Source organism: Echeneis naucrates, chromosome 7 (genome assembly GCF_900963305.1).
Source record: "Echeneis naucrates chromosome 7, fEcheNa1.1, whole genome shotgun sequence".
Lineage (NCBI taxonomy): Eukaryota > Metazoa > Chordata > Actinopteri > Carangiformes > Echeneidae > Echeneis > Echeneis naucrates.
The window spans coordinates 13,043,679-13,064,276 of NC_042517.1; the positions used below are offsets into that span (position 1 = coordinate 13,043,679).

A 20,598-nucleotide genomic window follows, 5' to 3' on the forward strand; every position below is an offset into this window, starting at 1 on the left:
TCATTGCGTCAGCACCCGTGTGAAAACGTGTCTGTCAAAGTGGCACCTCTGGATTTTAGCTATGACAACTCAGTGAGTCTGTCTGTTCACTAGCACTTAGAGCTTAACTTGTGGGCTGAAAAATAACAAAAAATAACAGTTTTTTGGGTTAAAAAAAAAACCCTCAGTGCTCCTGACTTTTGTCAAATGTTTTAAAATTTCCATTTAAATTATAGTATTTAATCCACACAGAATTGCCACACATTTTTTTGCTATTCCATTAACTAACCCAAACCTACTCAGATGCAGTTGGTAAAATGTTTATTGTTTCACATTTTGTGTATGAGTGAGAGCAGTCAATTGCCAACACAGACTGTCTAGCTGCATTCATCACCATCTTCTATAGTGACATACAGAGACAGCTGCTATCTACATAATGACTTCCTGAAAAGATTAGTATCTTGTCAGTGACCATGTCAACTGGTCAATGGAGTGGAAGGAACCTAAAAGAGGATGTGATCCTGATGGCAATGAGATGGGTGAATCAGAGCTTGAACCCAGAAGTTCAGGTTTTAATTGAAACTTTATGACAAATTACAGTTTAAATTAGTTACTTTGTCCCTTTATAGCTTAAGTTAAATTACATTGGCGCCTGCTCTTGAAGTAAAACCCAAATATGTCCAGGGATGTGTTTGAGTCCTCGTGACGTTGTCATTTTTTCGTTCTTTCTTTTATGATGTGTGTGCATGTGTGTGTGCATGTGTTTGGGGGGGGCTTTCAGCATCATGATTACCAATAAGTAGACTACGTGATATAAGACCTGGTAACCCACCTACGCTCCAGCTGCTGATTGGCGTTACGCAACTATTCAGTTATTATTTATTACCCCAACGGCTGGACTCCCCATTTATCCTCCCCGGATCTCACAGCAGGATCTACTCCGCACCAGGACGCACAGCTCAGCTCACTCTTCTACCAAATTACCTACTTCACAGAAATCAGGTAAATATAAATGTACTAAGTGCTTGCAAAGTGAAAAGTGTATTAATTTGATATATTTGGTATTCTCCAAAGCAGAAGCGTATTTAAGGTTTACCGAGACTTTTTTAGAGAAGGAGCACTTGCTTTGAGGATTGCAAGACATTAATGATGACACAGTAATGATTACTTGCAATTTCACGTTTCTTCTCTGGTTGTGTTCAAGGGCATTTAAACATGAGTTTACAGATTTTCTTAATCTTAATTAATTATATTGTAAAGCTTTAAATCTAAAATCGTGCGCTTTCCGCACCAATTACGCAGCGAGGTGAGCGCAACAGGTTCGAGACACGTCCTGATCAAAGTACCATTTATAAGCGATGCCCACAAAGAAGCAAGCTGATAAAAATGTGAACATCCTCGCACAGGTGGTGCTTCAAAGATGAGGAGAGGATTGCTCCTAGTGACTCTGTGCATCATCATGAAACTTCGGTGCAGCCTGTGCGGATGCGAGGAATCCGGATCGCGCAGATCAACTTCAGATGTAGGTTTCCTGCTGCGGAATGACAAAAACCAAATCCTGAAAATTATTTAAACGCGGTGTGATTTCTGTGCTTGTCTTAATTTCAGCAGACCGTAGGCTTGGATAACCTCAAACGGAACTTACTGAAGAGGTATAGCGATTTGGATTATGACAGCTTTGTTGGTCTGATGGGCAGAAGAGACGCCGGTGAGTCTCCCTTTCACATTCTCATTACATTGTTTGAATATGGAAGTGATTAAAAATATATCACATCTAAAAAGAATGGCATGATTTATTTTTTAAATGTCTCAGAATTATGACTTTGGTTCATGTTTGCTTGTGTTTTTTTTTACTGTATCTCCTGCAACCTCCTTTCCTCTTTTCTATTTTTTTTAATCAGATTCGAACCCTGTAGAGTCACCTCAAAAAAGTAAGAGCACTTTCTAATGATATTATGAATAGACTTCCTCCTTTGATATTGGTGGGAGAACAAAGCCTTTATTTTTCTCATTATTCTTATTAGGAGAAATGCATGACATTTTTGTTGGTCTTATGGGAAGGAGAAACTCAGAGCCTGGTAAGTGTGGAGATTTACAAGAGTCAGATATCCACAATACCCCCCTTGGTTCATATGGATGTCTAGTGGTTTGATTTGCACGTTCTCTCTAGTGCTCATCATTCAGACAATATATATTTCTGGGACTGTCTTGTATTGCCAGCTTTCACAGATAATGGTCCTTGGAAAAAGGAATATCCAGAGAGGAGAGGCATTTTTCTCAACAAGTGCCGACTGAGGTCAGTGTCTCTTATTATTCTTAGTAATAGAACATCACAAAATCTCTACCACATGAAAAATTAAAGTTAATGTGGCTACTAAAGGTTGAAACTACATTGAGCAAGAGATTTTCTTTAGATTTCTGCTGTTCAAGGTTTAATGTTTTGAAAACTGACTATGAATGTTTTTTATGTGTTTACTGCAGGTTTCTTCAGGGGCTGTAGAGTGAAATCTGCCTACATAGATGACAGAACACAAACAATGAAGAAAATTTCTGATGGATGTAATTAAATCATGATTCACACTGTAAAACTGCCTTCTGGCTTATGAAAGTGACCATAAACTATAGATTGTATTTGTTTTACCTTAAAACAAAACATCATTATAAGTAACAGATGATTATTTCTTTATTATGTTAATGTTTATTGAAAGTCCAAAATAAATGTAATTTTTATACATAATTAATTAATTTAAAACACTGGTGTATTTCCTCCCGCTATCAGTCAAGTCCAGACACACCTGCTAAAGTGTTGCGTTGTCATGTGTAATATAACTTGATGAGAAGAAGCCATTAGTTTTGTATAATATGGTGTTCATCAGAAGCTAGTGTATTCAAAAAGAGGTTTGAAGTGGGCATGTCTACATCAGAGCATCTCATATCTTTCAAAGGTAGCAAAAAAAGGAGAAAAAAAAAAAACATTCACATATCACAGCTCTTCTTACTGTTATTCACATACACAGCACTGACTGGACTCAAAGGGAAATTAAAGACAACATGCAAACAAGGACAAAGTTATTGGAAGAAAAAAAAAAAAAAAAAAGAAAACTGCCATTACATAAAAAAAAAAACAAAAAAAAAAAAACAAACCTATCATTATGATATCAAAAGCATGGAGCAAAAAAAAAAAAGTTCTCTCAGTTCTCCTTTGATGAAAATTAATGAAAATCAATAAAATGAAAAGATAAGCTTATTTCATCCACGTGCCACAGCACTTTTGGTCAGGTCAGGTGCTTGTGAGACAAATGAAAGTAATATTTTATGCGAATGCTCTTACAACAGCAAGTGCACATCTGTGAGAGCAACATGTTGAAGTTAAATACTCTTACACCACTGATGCTAAATCTAATAAGGCTCAATGAGCTGTTTATCTTGGTTGAAAATAGCTGAGCCATTCATAGTGCCCAATGAATCACACTGTTGTATTTTCAATCATCATCACTCATCACTGAGTGAAAGTAGCTGTCGTAGTGCTACCTAAGTACACGCATCCAGTTCCATCAGAAACACATAATCAACGCCTTCTGTCATGTGTGACTGCAGTCCTGTTGTCAGCGAGGTGTGAGCTTGGATTGTCTGTCTCTCCTTCTGCTTTCTCCTCTTTGGTTTGGTTGCTGCTGACTGAGAAGTTGGCCGTTGTGTGGTTCCTTCCATCAGTCACTTCTGGAGCTCCTTTAAACCCCACTGTCAGGGAGGTCTGCATGAGCGTGCCGGAGCTAGGACGCAGGTGTACGGATGGCTGGTAGCGTGGCCTGTAGCCATATGCTCTCAGGTGGTAAGCGTAATACTCCAGTATGTACATCAGTTCTGCATCCACATAATGGAATGAGACCGCCAGGTCCGAGCAGCACTGTGGACCCTGAGGAAGAATAATATGCAGACACATATGAGCAAACTTACAAATATGCACATGGTCTCACACACACAAAGTTACAAAATCTAAAAGAAAAATAAAAATAAAAAAACAGTAGCATACAAATAAAACATGACATTGTCCAAATGTGGTAAAATTTCAGCCCAAATAATTGTGAAGAAATTGAATTTGTCCAAATCAGGCAGCCTCCATGATTCAGCAAAAAAAAAAAAAAAAAAAAAAAAAAAAAAAAAAACGAGCAGCAGGCTCTGAATCCTACTGACATGAGACATGAGCAGCCTAAATGTTGGAGCTTAGTACTAATTTATTCTTAAAAAAATCTGAAAGCTATTCATTCTTTGATGTATCTGTTTAAGGATTGGGTTGGTATTAATCAACAAATCCCACTAAAAAAAACAAACAAACAAAAAAAAAAAAAAAACAACAACCCACAAATCTATGGTTTCATTTTTTAGACAGCTCAAAAAAAAAAAAAAGAAAGGAGAAAAAAAAAAAAAAAAAAAAAAAAACAGGAGTAAATGTTGATGTATCTGTTTAAAGGATTAGGTTTTTATTATTCAACAAATCCCACAAAAAAAAAAAAAAAAAAAAAAAAGGCAAGAGTGAATGCTGTATAACAAACTATTTTATGTGGTGTATACAATCTGCCTGCACCAACTACTACTTTCAACAGGACAGAGGGTTTTTTAGGTTTTTTTAAAAAGTTAAAAAAATAAAATACTGTGCGTGAGAGCAGCCCATAGTTGGCCTTGGTCTGTCTGTTTTTGTTCACAACAAGAAGAATGTAAAGTGTCACTCATTCAGCTCTGAAGCTCAGTAATGGGCCTGTGTCATTATAATTGCAGAGTACAATAAATATGTTGCATCCAGCAAACTGACCAATTTTCCTTTTGTTGACAGGATATTGTCTTCTCCATTCATCTTACTTTAAAATGAGCTAATTTTCTTTCAATTCACAATCTAGAGGTCAGATTCAAAATGCAAATGTGCCAGGTAATAAAATATTCATTTCTTTAGCTATTGTCCCTATGATGAGTGACTTACAGCAATGCCTACATGTTTACTTTATCAAAAGCAAAATAAAAAGCATGTTGCATTGCATGCATGTCCAACCGTGCACTTCAAAATGAAGGCATAATTTCCTCATCTTAAGTGTAGATGTACACTAATGACATTAAGGGATTTTCAACTCACAGGCTCACTCAACTGTGCTTTGTTCAGCCTAATTTGCACCTTTGTAATAATCCATGCCAAGAGTCTGTCTAATTGAAAAGTTATCCCAGAACAACCTTGTCTTTTTACTAAGAGTATGCTGTGAGGCACTTAAAGGCTTTTTGGCCACCTGTCTTTTCTTGCTAGCTCACAGTAGATAAAATATGACAAGGGAATTTGAAATGACAGTAAAAAAAAAGATCTGTCAAGAATAAATGGACTCTTAACTATTAGTCCAATACATTAGCCACTTTTAAGCATTTTTTGAGTACTAATATGATCTACTTGCTTTCAATTCCCCCCCGCCTCCCCAACTCAGATTGTTGTGCATTATGGAAATTAAAGTACTTGCCTCAACAATCGGGTAGTAACAATAGCTCCAGTACCAGAAACTTTTGGAGAACTTTCCAGTCAGATGGTGCTCTGGTACAAACGGATGGAAAGTTTCTCGATGCAAAGTATCTCTGGAGTCCCCAGCCAGAACACCCATCTTCTCCAAACACTGTCCCATGGCCAGGTCTTCTACTGGGGTGGTGTGTGTGCAAACTTTTGTACGAAAACCTTCCACAAATCTCTTCAGGGCCTCTTTACTAAGTACATATCCTGCCCCTCCACTCATGTACCCTTGCTTGGTGTAAGGTTTGAAACGTTTCCCAAAATATATGGGCTCCTCCGGAGTGTGGTTGGACAGAATCCATCGCAGGTTGTCCACCACTACATAAGTGTCATCATCCGCTTTTAGAAACCAGTCTGCATCATTTGCATGATGCTCGTATACATAATGGAAGGCTCGGATGGTCTTCCAATAGAGTTGGTCGCGGCCCTCCTTAGTGCCCAGTCCCACAGTTGGAAAATCTGGGTCCTCCACAGAGCTCATGAACACCACTATGTTGCAATGGCGAGTCCAGGTGGCCCTGACATGGCGGGCTTTATTCTGCAGGTTATACGGCCCCGTCATCACCCAACAGAGAACGCGTACCTTCTGATACAACACATTGGCCCCCAAGCTGTCTTCATCTAGAAGGACACGGCGAACAGTAGAACAAATTAAACTTCTTAAACTTAGCTTGTAGTGGAGCTCTTTAGAGCTAACATTTTACTGTCCTGAGTTGCATATGAGCAAGTGTGCAAATACATTTTTGGGACAGTTCCTTTTCTATTTGTTTGGATTACATTTTTGTCACAGCACCGCACATGTTCACACTACATATCGCTCAGATTTCAGATGTGAGTGGTTGGTTTCTCTGCAAGCCTCCGTCATCAACGGTTGGCCTCTATCCATTTGGCTGAAAGATTGATGCTTCTGGAAAGATGTGGTGCATCTGAGAGGCATTAAACCACAATGGCAGTCTTTAAGTATGATCCTGACTTTTCCTCATGCAATTGATGTCTACATTCTTGTGGAGTTTGAACTCTTGTACTACTTCTAGCTGATCCTCTTGTAGGTACTCTCAAATCTTTTATGCAAACAGAGCAAATGGGCAGTTTTAAATGTAAAATCAAGATATAAGTATATAAATGAAATATAAAATGCCATGCAAATATAATATAACATGCATATATTATCCAGAGCACCTGCATGGTGTGGGTGGCGCGAGCTGATGAGAGCAGCTCCCTCTTTCATCCATCCGATTGATCTCTCGTCCACTGTTGAGGCTTTTTCCTGGGCCTCTGACAACACAGGGTAGGTCCTCTCAAACCAAACCTGCTGCAGGAAGAAGTAGATGCTGCAGGCCCCCATTACGAAGCCCAGGGAGAAGGCCCATCTGGAGCTTGGGCTCTTCATTTTGACATCATCTCCAGCAATGTGTCCCAGTTACAGCACACCTACTGAGAGCCAGAACGCAATAGGACCAATTTGTTGTAGTGGAACCTAAAATATGCCTGTAAATTCCCTCGCTTACATTTCCATGTAAATTTTTTGTATTTAGTTTAAAAAAAAAAAAAAAAGTGCAAAATTGCAAAACGAACTGCTGTGTAGTGACTGATGCTCAACTCGGTATTATTTAGGTTTTCCAAGCCCTTTCATTGTTATTTCCACACCGTTGCTGCAGAAAAGTCCATAAATTTCTAATAATAGTTCTTGGTGTTCGCTTTCAATCATAAAAGGATATCATTATGAACATCGGCCGCCAACATTTGCTCCAAATATACACAGTTGCAAAAGCGATAATTGACTCACCCAGTAATTAAACGTCTAGACACGGCACAGTGGATGCTGCGACACAGAAACGAGCACCGAAACTGTGAGGAGAACTTCAAAGTGGGACGACTTACTGTCTGTGAAACAACGTGCTCCAGGAAAACGGTGCTGCTCGGCAGGTCACTGTTTGTGGGGAAGCTCCTCGGTTTGTCTTGATGACATCACCGGTCATGCCTCCTGGTTTCACACAGCTGACACGATGAATTAACCAAATACGCGCTATTCGATGCGAAGATGTCAGTTTTGAACACAGATGAGGTTAAAGAGCCCAAAGCCGGACAGAAATGTGAAAGATTAACCGAAAAAGCCACGCTGCTGTTACATTTACTCTCCGTGAGGATAAATGGAACCAGACGGCAAATCCAGTTACCCTGACGGAGGAATTAAATTCATTTAAGCCGAAAACACATGGCAGACTACTGTGGCGGCGATAAGGCCAAGCCGAATTAAATCTTTGCCAACACACCTTGTTGTATTTCTACACACCTGCGTCCTCCAGCAGCGGGGGGGGGGAGAAAAATCCAGTGACTGAGAACGGCTCAATTGTGTTTCACCTGCTGGTCATGTGGACCGATCGTTTCTTTTAAAGGTTTGTCGGCGGTCTGGTGTCCGAACCGGGTGATTGGTGAAATACTGCGCATTCTTCTGCAGCCAGGGGAAAGCTGCGAGCACGCGGCCTCTGATTGGCTGACGTGGTGGTGACGTCAACAGGAAGTCTTTTTTCACTTTGTTTGATATGGAAGAAGCCCAATCAGATAACAGTTTCATTAATACCGAACGAGTTCATTACGATTGTTGAAGTGTCATTTGAAAGATGAGCAGAAAGACTGTGTAGTGTTAGTCTGGCAAATACGACCACAACTTAAAAAAACAAACAAACAAAACAAAACAAAACAAAAAAAAAGCTCATGCTGTGCAGTGAAGTGTTGTTTCTTCAGGGCCTTAGACTGTCTGAGCAGCTGGAGCACAAACTCGTGATTAATTTTACCCACATTGTAACTGTATTACTTTGATATTAAATGGGTAGCATTTTCTACATTTCTATCCTCATTAAAACAAACAGATAAACAAACTATCTGCAAAAAACCTGGCACCTGTATGGTTTAAAGTAAATGACATTTGTACATTCATCATCAGCCATAATATCTGATATTTAAATCACATTTGTAATAAAATATTCTGCACAAGAATTTATTTCATATGTGGGAGACCTTTGAGAGGATGAAAAACATTTTGTGCTTTGTTCTACCTCCAGTATGCATTATCTCCAACACTAAGGTACTTGAGGGTTCTTCCCTCAAGCCACATGTGCATACTTACAGATTTAATATGTTCCTATCACACCTACTTTGTTAAGCTACTGTAGTTGGGAGACCTCACACTTACTTTGTCATGAAAATGCTAGTTTAAGGTCAGCTTGGACACAAATGATTGCAGCGCAGACGGATTTGAAAGCAATTTTTTTCTGCAAAATGAAGGGCAAGTAGAAGCAAGTAGAAGCCTGGACAGCAACAAAAGGTGCACTACTAAGTGAGGCTGCCCTTATTTGCTGTAGCCTAGTCAAACATGTAAATGATCTACATGTTTGCATGGGGATGGCCACTGGATGAGTCCAGGTTTAAGCCTTTAGTTTGACATATGTGTTTGGACTATCAGTATTATTCATAAAGCCCCAAGAGGGTGCAGTGGACTTTAAAATCTGGATAATACAGCAGCTTCTGTGTGATGTCCAAGCCCACAGTATGGCCTTAAGAGGAGTGGATGTGCTGCTCAGCTAACTTTGGACCTATGAGCAAAATGACACACCCTCAAGTTATTGCAGTCAAGTAGGCCCGCATCGGTGGAGTCAGTACAAGCCAGCCTCAGCTTGTAAAATTCCTTGCACCTCTATTGGAAAACAAACGATAGTGGTACAAATGCAGTGAAAATTAGATTAAAAGAATCAAAATCTTTCAATAGCATGCAAAGTGATTTTGTGTCATTTTAGGCATCGTGCTCAAATGATAGAATGGTCTAAATATTACATTTAGGATGAATTTGTAAACCTTCAAACTTTTGAATTATTTTGTACAGTGTATCCTATCGCTTTGTTATTTCCTAATTTCAAACCTTCATAAAACAATTTTCTGGGGTATTGTTCAGGCTAACTCTGACTGCAGTTTTGCAAGTCTCATTTGATTGTACTTAAAATCACCTCTAAAACCTCGAAGTGATTGTTCCATTTCCCCATTATAACATTATAATAAGCCCATATAATAATAAAAAAAACAAAAACAGAACAATCGCAACAAGAGCTGACTATGAAACAGGTTATGATAATGTGTTATTTAAGACCATTATTCTGAATAGTGTAAATTTGTTTACACTATCACTATCAACTACACTATCAAAAATAAGTCAAATTAATCAGATCCAGAATGAAGGGCTCAATTAAGTAGAAAATGTCTTTAAAGAGGCTAGTTGGTACTGGGTCTGATAGACAGGTTGATGGGTTAGATAATGAAACTATAGAAGTTAGTTCTGAGTAAAAATAAAAAGAAAAGAATAAAGAATAAGAAAAAAAAGAAGAATATACTTCTGCTTCAGTTGTATCTTACTGGTTGACCATTTGAAATATATCCAAGAGCACGGAGTGAAATGTGTTGTATAGGCCTCAATGGACTCACACAGACCTTTATGTTTATCTTTAGTTTTCACAGTGTCTTATGGTTCGTCACCTTGTCAGTGGAGGAAGAGAAATAAAGTTTGAAAACTAGACATCAGTACGAATCGTAGCCTTTTCTTGGACCAGTGCAATAACACCCTCCTTACCATCCCATCACAACTGCACCATATTTATTTTTACATCTGTATTCATTTTCTCTTGTATATATTATTTTTACCTAGTATATTGTTAGGTTTTTGTTATGCTTACGCTCTAATTACCTTTATTACACTTGCAATTGCAATTGTGCTCATAAAGAAATGTAAAGTCAGTGATTAAAGAGGGTTAAAAGAATAAGTTACACTGTGTGAAGACCAAACACAAAGAGGTAGGTCATGAATTAGAAAGGAAAAGTTCATCTGTTTTCCAGTGAGATACTCAATCCCAAAATGTTCTTCAAGTTGAGATTAGCGGTGCAAAACAGAAAACTGCAGATGGAGGAAAATATCACATAAAGGTTAAGAAAGTTCAGTGGTGTGAGACACAGGAGGAAGAATAGGGAGATAAGAAAGGATCTCATCTCACTGGATTGGACGTCGTCATGTGCCAAGAGGCTGGGACCAGCCTGTGCACCACCCGAGGGAAGGCCAACTTATCCTGTGTAACTTCTACTATGCATCTTTTTCTGGGAAGTTGGTCACAGACTAACAGCTAGGCTGAAAAGGTCCTTATACAAGCTTTTTAAAACTCTAATTACACATTTGAAAAATGTACATTTTTGCACAGCTGCTGACTTGTTTGTAATATTCTTCCATATACTACAAACAATAATAATAATAATAATAATAATAATAAATAAAAAATATATATATAAAATCCACCCCCCGTTTTTTTAGTAGTCTTCTTATGTGCCTTGAATCCACAGTATGTGCGTGTCTGTGTATGTGTGCTGCTGCTGCCAACGCTGTGAATTTCCCCATTGTGGCACAAATAAAGGCAACTCTAATCTAATCTAATGTGATCATATTGCTTAATGGCTTTTCAAAGGATTTTAAGAGGAAAAAAGTTCCAGTAAAACAAATTTTGAAAACTTCCGTCAGAGTCAGTCTGAACAATACCCCCATGAAAAATATCTTGGAAGGAAATCATTGGAACAGGCTTGAATATGAGGAAATAACAAAGCGATGGGATACACTGTACAGAATACATACATATTTTTATGTGCCTGGCTTTAACAAGTCATGACCATAAATCGCGTAATATTTAGACGATGTCATCATTTCAGTGTAATACTTGATGAAACCACGTCACTTGGCTTGTTGGAACGAGTTCTCTTCCTTTTATGTCGTTTTGACTGCCTTCAGCGCCACTACCGTGTGTTTTCCATTAGAGGCGCAAGAAATGTTATAACCTGAGACTGGCTTGGGGGGGCTTCACTAATGACGGCCAACTTGACTGCAGTTGAAGGTTCGAGAAATAAGAGGATTTCTTTCAAGGAGACAGCAGAAGTAAGGCAAGTCACCAGTCTTCTTCAGTCTATTTGTTAACTAGTAAGCAGAGTGCTTCCACCAAAGAGTTGTCTGTTTCCTCTGAGCTCCTCTGTGCGAACACCGCAGAGCTGTGTGCGTCATTTTGGAAGGCTGTAGGAATATGTGGGCGAAGAATTTTCTGGTTTAACAAGATCAACTTCGGTAGAAAGTTATGGACTTCTTTCAAAGTTTAATATCTGATTCCAATTCTCGACTTTTCTTTATGAATGAGTTGAATTAATATGTATATTGAAGCTGTCCGTTTCATGAATAGGCATTCAGCCATTAACGCAAGAAAAGAACCTCTAAATAACCTCTAAATAACAAATAATTAATGTTGTTTCTTGTAAAGTTTGTTTATCTTGACAGACAAACGTTAGGTCCAACAAATAGTTGAGCAAAGTAACAATGATCAAGTCTGGTTCTTACAATGAAATTACAAACATGACAACATTGAATGTAATATCACTTTGAAATTACCTTTGAGCTTGTAATTCAACTGAAAAGTGAAGCGTTCTTGCTTTTGGTCCAGTATCAGTAGCCACAATAAGTAACCTAGTAAGCAACAGTAAAGTTCCTTGAAGTTGAGATTAAGCTTTGCGGATTTCCATAGTAAGTCTACTCTCATTTAGGAAAAAGGACAAAACTGGAGGCTGAAATGAGTTTCATCTTGCTGGGCAATTTAAAAAAAAAAAGGAAGGAGCGTTGAGATGCATTTATCAGCTCAGGGACAGTGGCGCTCGTAGATATAAGATATAAGAGCAGAATTACTGAGGATTGTTGCAAGGTTTCGTTTAGCTGTGTGCTCCCCCACCTTCCTGTTCAGCCAAAGTAACTAAGAAATCTCAACTGTACCATGAAAACTAAGCAACCAGTATAGCAGAAAGCCCGTACACTGACAACTAACGTAGCTGCAGTTACATAGTACACTCTGTAGGATGAACATAACATTAAGTCAGTAGAATTTGAACATGGTAGCTCTTGTGAAGGGAAGATTTATAGCAGGACTGTGAACCTTCCTCAGATGAATGTAAATGGTTAAGTTGTGAATGTGGTCGCCATCTTGAGTCGATTAGCAGGATGTGGATGACAGAGAACGTCTCAATTGGTCCTTAAATTAGAAATAATCGAGAATGGAGAATAACCGCAAAATTTACAGACTGTTTGAGATGAAGGTCTATTCTTCACCTCCCCTCAACGTTTACAGTGACCAACATCTAATAAACATCTGAATTCAATGAAAGTTTTAGCTTGTTATAACAATCTTTATTCAAACACTCATAAATCAAAATTAAATTAGCAGTAGATGATCATTTATGAACAGATGTAGTGGTGTATTGCTGTTTCTCAAATTTCCAGTGTTTTAATTTGTGCACTGGCAGGATGATGTGACATACATTCTTGTTCTCATACCCCCAATTTGGTTAGTATTGACCTTTTCATGTTCTGAGGTCTAAGAATATCCTGTTATTTTAACATTTTAGTTTTTTAGCCTGCAGTGGAATGAGGCAGCTCCATTTGAATTTGAAGTCAGTGTTGACAAGCCGGAAAAGTCATGTAAATTTGTCCAGTCATATTTAGTTTTTAACATCCAAGTGAAGAACAATGCTTATGCCTTTGACATGTATAATTTATGTTTTTACTTATCCAGTGAGACCTAATTGTATGCCATTTTAACATTTGTATTGATCTTTATTATAGATGCGTAAAACTTCAAAGAAGTGTCTTGGACTGATTGTCGTCATCTTTGTTGGGCTGCTAGCCTTGTTTCATATTCAGTGCCCTTCGTTCAGCACTGAAGTTGATATACGGCCAAGACAGGAGGGGACGATGAAGAAAATCTTTGAAGGGAAAATTCGAGACATCGCAGGTGCCTACAGCGATGTACCCTATCATATAAAAGAGGAAGTAGCGAGGTGTGCTATCTATTTGTTTGGCCGTTATTTTGCCTAAATGCTGCTCTGAATATCTCTGTATTATCCTCATTAATTTGTTGCCTTTTTTTAAATGTTTTTGTCTTAACAGTCATTTGGCTCAAAATACGTGTGTATGTGTGGCTGATAAGGAGACTTTTAGACTTCCATTCGCCGATCTGATCAACCCACGTATTTGGGCCCACAATCTGGATAAAGCATTTTTAGAGTCCCATCCTGACCCCAAAGGTGTTAAACGTCACAGAGCTGAGGAGTACAGCAGCTTTCAGGGAAGGTACGGTTTTATTGGTGACAAATTCAAACTGTCAACATTGTTTCTTCATGATTTACGGGTTTAAGATCCCCATTGGTCATACTACACATCACTACACATTAACACAACACACCATACTGCATTACTGTGTACTACATTAGCTGCAAATTAAATTATACACCTAAGACAAACACACAGAAAATAGACACACGCCAACCAAAACTATAACTATACAAAATATCAGCGTCAGTGTCATCACAGAGCCAGTAATACTTGTGTAACACTTAACTGTCAGCTTGACCTTTGTAGGGAGTCTGTAGGAAATGAGGGTTGGTCATAAATGGAAGGTGTAGCCATAAAGGAGGAAGTATCAAGTGGGAATAGTTCTGTTTTTTTTTTTTTTTTTTTTACTGTTACTATGGATGTAATATTTCAACATACTGTGGTTGAGGTTTTTTTTAAAGGCCTTGCTCAAATGTTTTTTCTCTTACTAGTCTCCTTTACCAGTGTCTTGCTTCAGCTTTGATTGCCTGAATGCGTATTGCGTCGATAGTCACATGGAAGGATTCGCTATACTGCACTAAAACTGAGGGCAGAAAATCTTGGCTTACCATTTACCATGGCAGGGTGTTCCTCAAGTCACTATTACAACATATTTTCCTGATGGAAAATAGCTTTCTGGTCTCAAGCAACATTGGTGCTGAACAGGAAGAAGACAACTTTGTCAGACTCTTTAAGGAACTTGTATTTAGCTCTCTCACACACCCCTAATATTGAAATATATAATTGTATGATGCTAGTTTTGTTCTGTGAATATAAAAATTATGGTAAGGATAACACAGCGATGGAACAATACAGCAAGGCTTCTTGTCAATATGCTTTGTGTCTAAAGGTCCTTCAGTCCTGCCGATGTACTCATTGTAGCCGACGCCAACAGTCCTCTTCAGTATCCTACCCAGGGCGTGGAGGTTAGACCCCTCAAAACAATCATCATCCCTGGTAAAAGCATATTTAACATGAAATTACTTTAATTACTACCTCCTTTAATACTATTGGTTCATCTAATTTTAATATCCCTGATTATAATCCTCTTTGTTCACAGGTTTGGGTCTTAAAGAAGAAACAGGATCAAACCATACAGTAATTATTTCGTCTTTATTTTTTCACTGGGCTCGAAATGTACTCCTTTTAATACAAATGATTTTGCCTTCAGGTGTCTTTGACAGCAAAACTTGGGACTTTTGATGTTGCTGCCACAGTGGACCATGTCTCTGTCAAAGGAGAAGGAGAGAAGCACATAGTATTGTCAAGTCCACTTCTCTCTGCTCTGAACAGGCAACTGCAGTTTGTCACCTATAGTAACACGATTTTCCATCCAAAGACAGCAGATACAGGTAAAATTATTTTCTGGATACTCTCTTCAACCTAAAAAATTATCACGTTTACCTGTTCAGCTTCGACTCAAAATACCAAATATTACTACCTCATGGCTTCCTATTTGTTTAGCAAAGCTTACAGCACAATTTAATTGCTTCACTCAGCTTGGATGTGCAATACTTACAGAAAGTTCCAAAATGGTTACACTTTATGTAAATATAAAGTGCAGATAAGCATTACAGCGCCATGACAGACATGACTCGTGCCAAATAAATCTCCCACAAAAGACAGAAACCAAGTGAGAAAGTGTTCCAGTTCAGAACAACTCCTTCTGTAAAAATGAACATATTACCCTTTCAGTTATGTAAATACCTGTAACCATCAAAACAGGATCAACATGAATATGCAACCTTGAATAAGTGCAATAGTGCAGCCACTGTTCCCCTTCGTCACTTTTCTATTTATAGCCAGACATGTTATGCAAGCTAAGGGTGTTTGAGTTTTGATATCAGTGGCTCACAGCTCGCTCATATATTTTTGACAGGACGGATGCATGGTGTTAGTAAGGAAGGAATAGTGAGCAGTAGTTATGAACAGACACTTACTCTTTCTAACTGACGTTTATTTTGATCTGCAGTTGAGTTCTCGACAAAAAGTCACCAGTCATTTTTCACCATTAAAGTTGGACATGGAACAATCCCCACTCTTTACAACTCAGGAAATCAAAGAGGTTTGTGGTCAGCAGTCATAATAAGTTTAATTTGTTCACAGAGTCTAAATGCCTCATGAGAACACATTTGTTGTTTGTCTGTTTTTGTTTTTTTTTTCCCCATTTAGAGTACAATATTAGTGCTCTCGTTACCATCACCACCAAGACCTTTCTACGCTATGACAAACTCAAAGATCTCATTGACAGCATACGGCAGTATTATCCCACTGTCACCATCATGATAGCGGATGATAACGAACACCCTCAGCCAGTGACGGGGCCTAACATTGAGCATTACATCATGCCTTTTGGAAAGGTAAGGACTATGTCTCTATGGAGTTGTGATCAGTGTGTGCCACAGGGAGCTGTTCTGAAACATTATACAGTGAGATCATTTGTAGAGTATCAGCCATTTTGTCTTTGGATTTAAGAATTGTCTGTAAGACTTGGGTCCTACACATTCTTGTTCAAACAGGTGAATAATGGAAATAGCTTTTGACCTGTGTTGGCCGTCTGTATACAGGGTTGGTTTGCAGGAAGAAACCTGGTTGTGTCTCAAGTCACCACCAAGTATGTTCTCTGGGTGGATGATGACTTCATCTTCACTGCAAACACCAAATTGGAGAAGATGGTAGACATCTTAGAGAAGACTACTCTTGATCTGGTGAGATGCATGTACAGATACAATGCCATGTGTGTTACATACATCCAGGGTTTTAAATAAACACCCGACAACCCGCCAAATGTGGGTTAAAATTCATTTTGGCGAGTGTCGATAAAAACTTACTAGCCAGTTTGGCTGGGGATGCATGAGGCAGTCGTGTTGTCAGATATACTCCCCACCAGAGATACTCGTTGCGTGGCTGCGTGGCTTTAATTGGTGGGTTAGGGTGGTTTTTTTTTTTTTTTTTCAAATGTCCTACATAAATATTCAGTGAACACTGCACTACAAACATTTGCATCATACTTTTCCTTTCACTGACAAACCTGGCAACGCAGCATGCTAACGGCATTGTTTCCAACACCGTCACACTTGGTGACGTCACTGTAGCGCCGCTAGCCAGCGTGAGATGTGGGTGCAAAATTGATCGATTTCTAATTTTAAAAAGGGCACAAACCGGGTGGACAGACGCACAACCTTGTAACGAACAGTGAGGATATTAGAGTCTGAGGAAGCAGCAAACAAAGATCAACATGAAGATGCCGTAGAGGGGATGAGCAGTCAAACATCAGGTGTTCCGTGTAAAAGCCGTGTGGCTCTCCCCTTGACTTTGTGAGGATAGTGAGGATCACTGCTCTAGGCTGTTTTGTTCTCAGTCATTTGTACCTCTGGCAGTGATTCCTACATTTCCAATAAATACTGTGCCGTGATGCCACGTTATGACGTTTAATACGCCCATCAGCTGCGCAAATGCCGGTATTTCACGCTAACCAGCGCGAGAAACAGTGTTGTGCCACAGAGCCATCCCTTGTCCTGTTGTCAGTATTTGAAAAATGGTGGCAATGTATTTAATGCCTTTTAACTGCCCAAGCTTCACAAATTTGTCGTTGGCCAAGTACTTACGAACTTCCCTGTAATTGATCGACCAGGCCAATGCAGTGCAATGCATTTGTTTGTATAAGGCGCGTCTGTATTTCAGTCCACTTCCCTTTGCAGCTGCTGATAACAGCGGGGGTCCTTTGTTTGCAAAGTATCTGGAAAATGTGATTTTGTAGAGTATAGAAGGTTTGTGATCTAAAATGTGGTCAACATATTGTTATAGTGGTGAAAAGTGTTGCATGCTCTTGCTGTGCCTGTGTGGTTTTCCCCTGCCCACGCTAATTTCATTCATGCATGCAAAGACATCTCTTTAAGGTTGGTTGCTGACTGAATGTGAGCAGTTGTTTGTCTCTCTCTGTCTCTGTGTGTTGCCATGGACTGGAAAAGCAGTTTAAGATGAATGAATGAATGAATGCGATATAAAATTTACTGGTACATATGCATGTGTGGTAAGCACCAAAACAAGGAGGAAACTACAATAATGGAGGAAAGAGATTCAACCGGCCCTGTCCTTGCTTGTTTTAAAATTTTCCCATATTCGTTTTTCTTTTTTTTTTTTTTTTTTTTTTTTTGAGAATTCAGTTTTTAGCATTTTACGCAAATTTAACCATTAGACACTGTTTTATATAATGAAATATAGACAATTTCTTCAGTTATGCCTGAAAACTTTAATGCTTCCACACATTTAAGTAAAAACACAACAATAAAACAATGAAACATACGTTCCACAACTTTGGTGGAAATATCAAATTCACGATAAACTTTTGAATTTCTTCTCTCCCCATGCTCTTTGGTTTTCCACCAATTACTCGCATCTCCATTGAAGTACATGATAGTCAACCTCTTTGTGTTGATGTCAGTGAGTGATTTTTGTTTATCACTTAGCACTCAGACGGCTGCTTCACTGGTGGGGGGTGTGCATAATTAGTGATCCCCCCGGAGCGGATATGTTCCTTTTTATTCCGAACCCCCCCTCTCCCAAAAAACCTTTATGTAAAATGTCGGCCAGTTCTGTTATTCTGTGTTCATAATGAATTCTGTTTTTAATGTCTAATTCCGTGACTCCGTAATCGCGGATTTTATAGGGCCCTATTTACCGAATGCCCGGGAAGACCGAGCTTGACATGAGAAAGAAACACTTTTATTTTTGTAACTTAAGCAATATGTGATATTGCTTTTATGCAACAATTCCATCTAAGCATCTAATCTAAAAATGGTTAAAAGTTAATGAATGTGAAAAAGACACTTTAATGCCTCCATTTGTCACTCTGTTTTGCAAAGCTGGAGTAGATCCTGAGGATCCTTTGCACACCTATAGATTGAAGCAGAAATCATTATGAATCAAATCGTTTGGATGGAAAATCGATTTTGAATCGAATCATAGTCCCAAAAATCTGAATCAAATCGAATCATGATTGTAAAAGATTCCCACCCCTCCTGGTTAATACTGTTTATATTTAGAATTCAATATAATTTGAGTCAGCTTTTGTTGTCTTTTCCTCATTTGTATTACATTCTAAACACTCTTGTTTCTTGTGTATGTTTTTGCTGCCTTATTGGCCTCAGGTAGGTGGTGCGGTGAGAGAGGTGACAGGGTACACTGCAACTTATCGTCACACTATATCAGTGGAAGAGGGAGGGGAGCAGGGCGACTGTTTGCATATCAGGAAGGGCTCCTACCACGTGATTGAGGGATTTCCTAACTGCGTGGTAGCTGACGCTGTAATAAATTTCTTCATGGGGCGAACAGAGAAGGTGCGACATGTGGGCTTTAACCCCCGTCTGGCACGGAAAGGTCATCTGGGTGAGTCCAGTTTAAGCTGATATCTTTTGTTTTGACACTGCTGAGTTGTTTCTAATTGAAAAGGGAGAACAGATTCGGGGAAAATGTAGAAAAAACATTTTCTTTTCTTTCTGCAGAGTTTTTCATTGACGCATTGGGGTCCCTCCACATTGGCTCCTGTAGTGATGTCATTGTAAGCCATGCATCAAAGATAAAACTACCTTGGGGACAAACAGAAGACCAGAAGGCCTACAAGAAATTCCGTTACTCATCCTCCACTGCTGACAGTGCTGTTCACAATGAAGTCTTCTACTTCAAGAACAGGTTCAAGTGCATGACAAGTCAGTGAAACCAGTGTTCCCAACAATCTGTTTGTTGTCGTAATATCAGGAAAAAATGCAACATTAATTCCAAAACCAAGAATGTACTGTTCAGTATGATTTTTTTTTTTTTTTTTTTTGCTCGTTCGTTTGTTTGTTTGTTTGTTAACTGGCTGGACAATTATTTAAAAAAAAAAAAAAAAAACTGACCACAATTATTGCTATATAATGAAAATCCAAATGTGCTCATAGCCATTCAAACAGGAGATGTTTTAAGCTTACTTACAAATCAAATCAGATTTATTTGTCAAGTGCCAAATCATAACAAAGTTACATCAAGGCACTTTACATATAGAGCAGGTGTAGACTTGCTTATTAGGTGTAAAATATTTTAAGATGGTTGCAAACGACTCTGGTCTAAAGCTTTAGAACACCCCAATTTTTCCAGTTATTTATTGCAATTCAAGTTGTTCAAGTCCACTGATTAGCTTGAAATAGTACAAAGGTAAGAGCTGAAGTGCCAGAAGTTAAAAAAAAAAAAAAAAGTAAGGTTACCCAAAACTGCAAAAACATTTCAGAATTATACAAAAAGGCCTTTTTCAGGGAACATGAAATAGGTTAACAATTTAAAGCTGTTCAAGTCTGTTATACCCAAAGCCACAAATGAATCAGAGAATTAGTTTCTGAGAGCTAACAGCTTGCGTGACAGGTGGCTCACAGGAAAACAACTTCAAGCTGCAGCTAAATAGTGGCGGCAGTTAGCAAGTCTAAGTTTCAGTTTCTGAAGACTGGATGAAAGTATTATGGACTGATGAATCAAAATTTGAAATCTTCGGTTCATCACGCAGGATCTTTGTACGCTGTTGAGTACGTGAAAGAGATCCACAGTGTTTGGCATCAACTGTCAAACATGGAGTGAGACAGAGTGAGAGGCACCATGAAATACCCTCTGGCATGCGTTCAGCTGGTCAGGGTTTCATCCGACAGCAAGACAATGACCCGAACTACCTCAAGAAAAAAAGAACAAGATGGTAAACTTGAAAACATGGCGTGGCCAGCACAGTCTCCAGACTTAATATCTGATATTTGATTTCTGTTATAGAAAGAATTCCCAAAGTGTGTTCAGCTGTGTGTAAACTTGCCAAAGGTGGCTACTTTGAGTCAAAAGTTTGGAGTACGTTTTGGTC

The 20,598-nt window shown here is 38.7% G+C and overlaps 3 protein-coding genes across 6 annotated transcripts; 2 read left to right on the forward strand and 1 right to left on the reverse strand.

Annotated features, from left to right (window-relative positions):
* The first annotated feature begins 913 nt into the window (after nucleotides 1-913).
* tac3a (tachykinin precursor 3a) lies at nucleotides 914-2,591 on the forward strand. The gene is made up of 7 exons (XM_029507110.1): nucleotides 914-981; nucleotides 1,386-1,501; nucleotides 1,588-1,687; nucleotides 1,881-1,910; nucleotides 2,004-2,057; nucleotides 2,209-2,275; nucleotides 2,461-2,591. The coding sequence occupies exons 2-7, from the start codon at nucleotides 1,400-1,402 to the stop codon at nucleotides 2,477-2,479; spliced, it is 372 nt and encodes a 123-aa protein (XP_029362970.1). The 5' UTR covers nucleotides 914-981; nucleotides 1,386-1,399; the 3' UTR covers nucleotides 2,480-2,591.
* Nucleotides 2,592-3,114: 523 nt separating this feature from the next.
* Nucleotides 3,115-12,027, reverse strand: c1galt1la (core 1 synthase, glycoprotein-N-acetylgalactosamine 3-beta-galactosyltransferase 1, like a). 4 transcript variants are annotated; one of them, XM_029506460.1, is made up of 5 exons: nucleotides 7,809-7,955; nucleotides 7,397-7,499; nucleotides 6,695-6,949; nucleotides 5,472-6,136; nucleotides 3,115-3,892 (listed from the first exon to the last, which is right to left on the reverse strand). In XM_029506460.1, exons 3-5 carry the CDS (start codon nucleotides 6,903-6,905, stop codon nucleotides 3,548-3,550), a joined length of 1,221 nt encoding a protein of 406 aa, XP_029362320.1. In that variant the 5' UTR covers nucleotides 6,906-6,949; nucleotides 7,397-7,499; nucleotides 7,809-7,955; the 3' UTR covers nucleotides 3,115-3,547. The 4 variants fall into 4 exon arrangements, with proteins under 4 accessions (XP_029362320.1, XP_029362322.1, XP_029362324.1 ...); XM_029506462.1 differs by having other exon boundaries at nucleotides 7,397-7,513; XM_029506464.1 differs by lacking the exons at nucleotides 7,397-7,499; nucleotides 7,809-7,955 and adding an exon at nucleotides 11,976-12,027.
* Nucleotides 11,370-20,002, forward strand: b4galnt1a (beta-1,4-N-acetyl-galactosaminyl transferase 1a). Its single transcript, XM_029506459.1, has 11 exons — nucleotides 11,370-11,474; nucleotides 13,197-13,411; nucleotides 13,521-13,703; nucleotides 14,575-14,681; nucleotides 14,785-14,822; nucleotides 14,896-15,076; nucleotides 15,697-15,789; nucleotides 15,897-16,084; nucleotides 16,292-16,432; nucleotides 18,875-19,112; nucleotides 19,229-20,002. The coding sequence occupies exons 1-11, from the start codon at nucleotides 11,406-11,408 to the stop codon at nucleotides 19,438-19,440; spliced, it is 1,665 nt and encodes a 554-aa protein (XP_029362319.1). The 5' UTR covers nucleotides 11,370-11,405; the 3' UTR covers nucleotides 19,441-20,002.
* Nucleotides 20,003-20,598: the final 596 nt, after the last annotated feature.